The 7,500-nt window shown below is 43.3% G+C and overlaps 1 protein-coding gene across 7 annotated transcripts in view; it reads left to right on the top strand.

Annotated features, from left to right (window-relative positions):
- LOC122256929 (teneurin-a) overlaps positions 1-7,500 on the top strand; it is a 682,571-nt gene that overhangs the window by 622,668 nt on the left and 52,403 nt on the right. For all 7 annotated transcript variants that reach the window (XM_086530860.1, XM_086530858.1, XM_086530856.1 and 4 more), the window contains 4 exons: positions 613-762; positions 2,134-2,334; positions 2,996-3,137; positions 4,282-4,488. In XM_086530860.1, the coding sequence (XP_086386986.1) occupies positions 613-762; positions 2,134-2,334; positions 2,996-3,137; positions 4,282-4,488 (700 nt within the window). The remainder of the gene's footprint in view (positions 1-612; positions 763-2,133; positions 2,335-2,995; positions 3,138-4,281; positions 4,489-7,500) is intronic.

Genomic DNA, 7,500 nt, shown 5'->3' with positions numbered 1-7,500 from the left:
AGTGGGTCGTGGCTTCCGTGGGTTGGTGGGCTAGTGGGTCAGCGTGGGTCGTGGCTTCCGTGGGTTGGTGGGCTGGTGGGTCAGCGTGGGTTTGTGTAATGGTGGGTCAGCGCGGCTCGTGGCTTCCGTTGGTTGGTGGGTCAACGTGGGTCGTGGCTTCGGTGGGTTGGTGGGCTAGTGGGTCAGCGTGAGTCGTGGCTTCCGTGGGTTGGTGGGCTCGTGGGTCAGCGTGGGTTTGTGTAACGGTGAGTTGCTCTTTCTTTAGACGAGTTTCATGCCGAAGGTCGTTCGGTATTTGTGTTGCATTTTCTTTTCTTTTCTTTCAATAACATATTGATAGATAGATAGATTGAGAGATAGATAGATTGATATATACATGGATAGATTGATAGATACATGGACAAACAGACAGACATACAGATAGATTGAATGATAAATAGATGAATAGATAGATAGATAAATCGAAAATTAAATATAGACAGATAGATAGATAAAAAAAAACAGACAAACAGATAGAACAGACAGACAGCCTCAAAAAAGAGAGAAAAAAAACGCACATCAATATCACATATTCTAACCCCCCCTCTCCCCCCCCCCCTTCTTCTTCTTCAGATCTCCCTCTCCACGACCATCGTCTTAGGTCCTCTCTCCGCCATCACCGTGTCTCCTGACGGGGTTGTCCACGTGGCTGACCAACAGGCCCTCAGGATCTTGAGCTTCGTGCACTACCTGCCTCCTGACGACCAGAATGGGGACTACCAGGTATGACCAGGGAGGGACCAGGGAGGGACCAGGGAGGGACCAGGGGGTGTGTGAGAGTTGGGGTTTTAAAACGGGGGTGTTGATAAGGTGTTTCAGTTGTTAAGGGATGTGGTTGACTTGAGTTGTTAAGTTGTTTTTTTTAAGTTGTTAAGGAATTTGATTGAATTGAGTTGTTATTTTTTTTAAGTTGTTAAGGAGTGTGGTTGAATTGAGTTGTTAATATTTTTTTAAGGTGTTAAGGAATGTGATTGAATTAAGTTGTATTTTTTTAAGTTGTTAAGGAATATGAGTTATTAAGTTTTGAGTCATTGGGTTATTTAAGTTATATGATATATTAAGCATATTTTTTGTACATAAGTATGAACGGGTAGAACCAAGGAGAGTTATGCTTATTATCATATTGTTTTTTTTTAAGTATTCCGTTACATAAGTATAAGTATGAAGGAGTGTTTTTAAAATATATTGTTGCAGGTTGAGATTAAAGTGAATTAACTAATGAAAATTTATATTTATAGATCAGGTCAGGTCAAGTGTAAAAGGTCACTGGTTTGAAAGATCAAATAGCTTTATAGCTTCGTCTTATTTGCTTATATATATTTTTGCTATATAGGTCAGACCGGAGAAATTATACCGCTATGTTATATTTCAATGGATATCACAATACAAATTTTATGAAAAGATTTGTAGATAAGTCACGGTCTTAAGCTAAGGGAATATTTTTAAAAACATGTTGACTGGCTTTCGAAATTAAACTAGAGACATTTAGAAATGTTTAAAGAGTTTATTGTAAGCAGTATTAGTAAACATTTTGACCAAGTAAGACTAGGGAAATGCATAGAATTTCAACAGTGTATTGAAGTGTAAAGGTTAACATATGATTAAGCAAAATAGGACACAAATCTATATGTTAATTATAGTGTGAATTTTGTTAAGTATAGACTTAAGGTTGTGTTAATTAAATCGTTACTGCGTTAAATCTATTGTTGTACTGAATATTTTAATCTTATTATGTTAAGTTTATAATTATGTTAAGGAAAATAGTTCATATTGTGTTAAGTGTATTTTTTATTTCTCAATTCAGATTTTATCAGTATGTCAATGAAAATAATTGATATTGTGTTAGATTTATTATTGTTTTCATTCAGAGATTATCACTGTGTTAAAGAAGCTAATAGGTGGTGTTAAGTCTAGTCTGGTCTTAATCATGTTAATTCGATGGTATTAAGTCAATTATAGCCTTGATGAAGTTAATTTGGCAGTGTCAAATCTATCACTGACTTAATGAAGTTAATTAGGATCGTCTTAAATTAACTGCTATTGTTATTAATGTTAATGAAGTTAATACCCATCCTCCCCCCATAATTTCTACAGGTCGCCTACCCACGGACCAACGAACTGTACGTGTTCAACCGCCACGGACACCACATCGAGACCCGTGACCTGGTGACGGGTCGGACACTCTACTCCTTCCTCTACTCGAAGAACTCTTCCTTTGGCCGCCTGTCCAAGGTCACGGACTCGTCGGGAAACAAGGTCATGTTCCTAAGGGACTATGCTTCCGCCGTGAGCCAGGTAAGGGATGGGGGGAGTGTTTAGGTTGGGTGGTTGAGTTTGGTTGGGTAAGTTAGGTTGAGTTTGGGTAGGTTAGATGGTTAAGTTTGGATAAATTAAGGTTGGGTAAGTTCAGTTAAGTTCGGGTAGGTTAAATGGCTAAGTTCGGTTGAGTTCAAGTTCTGTCAAGTTGATTTATGGTTAGTTAAATCAGGTTAAGTTTACTTTGGTAATACTTAAGTCCGTGTAGGTTAGGCTAAGTTCGATAAGGTTAAATCAAGTTCAGTTAAGTTCATTTAGGTAAATCTGATATGCATTGCCAGAGGTTTTTGTTTAAACATTGTCTAAAAGTAAAGATACAGCAACAGAACCCACTTCGTGAATGTGCCCCTCCCCCCTCACCCATACTCTCATATCGAGAACCGCCCCTCAACCCCCAGATTAAAACCTCAACCCCTCCTCTCCCTCCTAGTACTCTCCAAATCGAGAACCCCCTTCACCCCCACATCCCCCTTACCCCCCTTAAATATCACACCTCCTCTACCCCCCAAATCCCATTAGATCTCACCCACTCCCTCTCACCCCTCACCCCAACCACCCCTCTCTCACCCCTCTCACACACCCACCCCTCTCTTAACCCCCCCCCCCACCGTCTCTCACCCCTCCCCCCCACCACCCCCAGATCGAGAACACCATGGGGGAGAAATTCGCCTTCCGCATCAGCCGTCTGGGTCTCATGACGAGGTTCTCCGAGCGGCCTGGCAGGTTCTACGAGTTCACCTATGACGAGGACACGGGTCTTCTGGTCGCGTCTTCTTCGCCAGGTGAGAGTTGAACCTTGAACCTTGAACCTTGATCCTTGGACCTTGGATCTTGGACCTTGAGGTGTTCTTGAGTTGGTTCTTTGGGTTTTAGGTTTGTTTGTTTGGGTGTTTGTTTGTCTGGGTGTTGTGTTGTGTGGTGTTGTGTTCTGTGTGTGTGTGTGTGTTTTGTGTGTGTTGTGTTGTGTGTGTTTGTTGTGTGTGTTGTGTTGTGTTGTGTGTGTTTGTTGTGTGTTGTGTGTGCTGTGTGTCTGTGTTTGTTGTGTGTGTGTGTTTGTTTGTTTATTGTGTGTGTGTTGTTGTGTTGTGTGTCTGTGTTTGTTGTGTGTGTGTGTTTGTTTGTTTATTGTGTGTGTGTTGTGTGTGTGCGTGTGTGTGTGTGTGTGTGTGTGTGTTGTATGTGTGTGTGATGTGTTATGTTGTGTGTGTGTGTTGTGTTGTGTATGTGTGTGTGTGTGTGTTTATCTGTTTTATTTTTTTTTCGTTATCATTATCTGTTTGTTTGTTTGTTTTTGTTGTTATATGTGTATGTTTGGTTTTGATGTTGTTATCTGTGTTTATATTTGTAATGTTATTATCTCTGTTTCTTTCGGCTTCTTGTTCGTTTTCCCTTTGTTGTTGTTGTTTCTCTTTTTCTTCATTATCTTCATTAGCTTCTTCTTATTCTTTCCTGTCTTCTTAGTTTACATTCCTTTTTATTGTTCATCCCCTCTTCACATTGTTTCATCCTTTCCTTTATTATATGTACCTCTCTTCCATCTTCTTATTTTATACTGCATACTAATAAGTATATCGCAACGCCCTCTTGTCTTCACATTATAAATAGTTAAGTATTATAAGTATTAGAAATAGATGATTATTTAAGATTATATATATATATATATATATATATATATATATATATATATATATATATATATATATATATATACATATACATATAATATTCGTCACTCACCAGATAGGTATTATAAGTATTAGAAGTAAATAAGTATTTAAAATAATATATATATGAAATTCGTCACTCACCAGATAAGTATTATAAGTAGTAGAAGTAATTAAGTAATTGAAATTATATATATATATATATATATATATATATATATATATATATATATATGTATATAATATTCGTCTCTCACCACAGGTCGTCTAACTTACGTCTATGAATACGACGAAACTGGGCGTCTGGTGACCGTCGTGGCGCCCACCGGCACACGAGTGGGCGTGGATTCCTGGATGGGCGGGGAGGATACCCAACGAAGCCTCAGCGTGGGCGTGGGCGGCAGTCAGGGTGAAAAGAACGCCCACATCCTCACCCTTACTGGCAACGCCCGCGCGGTCTTCACACAGAGTGAGTGTTGAATTTATTGGTTCTAGGTTTGTTTGTTACGATTTTGCGAAGGAGGAGGAGAAGGAGAAGGAGAAGAAAGAGAGGGAGAGGGACAAGAAGAGGAAGAGGAGGAAGAAGAAAAAGAAGAAGTAGGAGGATGAGAAGAAGAAGAAGAAGGAGGAGGAGGAGGAGGAGGAGGAGGAGGAAGAAGAAGGATGAGAAGAAGAAGAAGAAGAAGAAGAAGAAGAAGAAGAAGAAGAAGAAGAAAGAAAGAAAGAGGAAGAAGAAGAAGCAAGGAAGAAGATATACTGGATGAATATTTTATTTTCCTCCTCTGCTCGAAATGATATATGTGTTTCCTGTCTTTCTCCCCTTGCCTTTGGAACATCATTATCCATCCGCCCTCAAAGGATTCCCCCCCCCCCACCTCTTCCCCTCCCCCCATTCCTTCTTCCTCTGTTTCCTTTTCTCTTCTTTCTCCCTACATCCCTTTCTTTCTCCCCTCACCCTCATCTCCCTGTCTCCCCTCTATCTCCTTCTTCTATCTTCTTCCATCTCACATCCCCTGTTCCCCTCTTTTCATTTTTTTTTCTATCACCTCCTTTCCATCTCCACTTTACTTCTTTATTTTTTCCCCTCACCTCTTTCTTTCCATCATCTCTTTTGCTATATTTCCCCTCACCTCCTTGCCGTCCCCTCTTTTCCTCTTTATTTTATGTCTCACCTCCTTTTCATCCCCTCCTTCCCTCTTTGTCATTACCCTTTCTTCCCTCTTCCCCTCCTCTCCTCTTTTTTATTACCCCTTCTTCCTTCTTTCCATCCCCTCCTCTCCTCTTTTTTATTACCCCTTCTTCCTTCTTTCCATCCCCTCCTCTCCTCTTTTTATTACCCCTTCTTCCTTCTTTCCATCCCCTTCTCCCTCTTATTCATTATCCCCTATACTTCCTTCCTTCTTTCCATCATCCCTCTTTTAATTAATTTCCCCTCACCCGCGTTCTTCCCGTCCTCTCCTCCCCTCTTTTCCCCCTCACCCTCCCTCAGCCATCAACAACCGGAAGTATTTTGCCATAGGAAATTGACGGTAATCCCAGCCGTTTCCTCAATATATAAATATAAATATAGAAAATAGCTTCAGTCTACGCCCCCCCCCCCCCCGCCCCCCCACACCCGCCGCGGACACCGAGGATGTAGTATATCACATATATCATCTCGGCCTTCCTGTGCGGATCATCTCGAGAAAGGGGTTGGGGTAAGGGGTGGGGGTGGGGTTGGGGATGGGGATGGGGATGGGGGTGGAGGATGGGGTTGGGGGCAGCGGGAGAAAGGATTAGGGGTAGGGGTGGGGGAGGAGGATGGGGGTGGAGGATGGGGATGGGGGTAGCGGGAGAAAGAGGTTGGGGTAGGGGGTGGGGGAGGAGGATGGGGTTGGGGGTAGCGGGAGAAAGGGGTTGGGATTGGGGTAAGGGAGTGAGGTTAAGAGGATGGGGATGGGGGTAAGGGGAGTGGAAGGATGAAAGGCGAAAGAGAGAGGAGAAGTGGGTGAGGGGAGAGAGAAAGAGAGAGAGAGAGAGAGAGAGAGAGAGAGAGAGAGGGAGAAGAAGGAGAGAAAGAGAGAGGAGGAAAGAGGAAAAGGAGAGAAAGAGAGAGAGAGAGGGGATAACAGCCAGGAGAGAAGGAGGGAATTGAGCAAGGGAATAGACAGGAATACAAAGGTAAGGAAATGAAAATGGAAATGGGAAGGCAAGGGGGAGAGGGTAAGGAAGGGGACGAACGAGAACGAGACACCATTTGCTTCCCCTCATAATACTCACAACACTCCCCGCTCCCTCCTCCCCCTCCCCTCTACCCCTCCCACACTTCCGCCTCCTCGAACCAAAACTCGAACCGCAAAGGTCGCACTCGAAAACCAAAACCGCAGCTTGAACTCGTAGCATTGAACCCGAAGCTCAAACCCAAATTGATTGAACCTGAATTTCGAACCCGGTACGGTGCTCGAGCCCGGAATTCAAACCCGAAATTTAAACCCAGACGGCGAGCCCAAATACCGAAACCGGAGATTGAACCCGAATTTCGAACCCGGTGCGGTGCTCAAGCCCGAATTTCGAACCCGGTGCTCGAACCCGAAATTCCGAAACCGGAGATTGAACCCGAATTTCGAACCCGAAATTCCGAAACCGGAGACTGAACCCGAATTTCGAACCCGGACGGTGCTCGAACCCGAAACCTCAAACCCGGAGTTCGAACCGTTGATAATCTCACATGGATATCCAACATACGAGTCCCAGGAGAAACAAGTGCTGGAGGTAGAGGGAGGAAGGGGGGTGGGGGGGGTGGAGGCCATGGGGGGAGAGGGCAGGGGGATGCTTAACCTCCCTTCCCCCTCACCCCTCACCCCTCTCTTAGAAATAGTAATTGATAAAGAAATAAATGCAAAACATGGCTAAACGACACGAAACCTTCTAGATGAATCCCACCATCACTGAAGGCGGGGAACTTAAAGGCATGGTGTTCTCCGCAGAGGTACAATGTGTTCCTCTCGCTCTCCGTTGTTCACTTGTTCAGCGCCGAATTCTAACCCGGGAATATTTGTTATTTTCGCATCGCGTTGCAGGAGGAAAATAATATGATGGACATCAATGCATGTCGGCTTTTGTTTTCGAATGATATCATAAATCAGACAGCGGGCCTGCAATGAATCATTCACGTTACAGTATGCAAAACACTGAGAGCAATAAACTTGTGGCATGAATTTAAAATAGCGAAAGCCCAGCGAGGTCAGTACGACATGTTGGGTTTCGGCAGCAACCCCATAACACCAGTTTTCGCTGCGTGGGCGGGCGTACGACAAACTGGGAGTTTAAGCATTAGGGATAAATATCTGATGTTTTGCATCTTTATTTTCTTTTATACTTTCTCTTCTTTCTTCCTTTTGTCTTCTCCCTTCGTTTTTCTTATCTTCTTATCCTCTCCCCCCCCCCCCAAATTCTCCTCTCCCTCTTCTTCATCTCCTTCGCTCCTCTTTTCCCACTGCTT

This window comes from Penaeus japonicus, unplaced genomic scaffold (assembly GCF_977035675.1).
Source record: "Penaeus japonicus unplaced genomic scaffold, GWHDUDI00000001_assembly GWHDUDI00000034, whole genome shotgun sequence".
Taxonomy (NCBI): Eukaryota; Metazoa; Arthropoda; class Malacostraca; order Decapoda; family Penaeidae; genus Penaeus; species Penaeus japonicus.
Note: the sequence above shows the minus strand (reverse complement) of the source record. Positions and strands in the feature narration are given on the sequence as shown.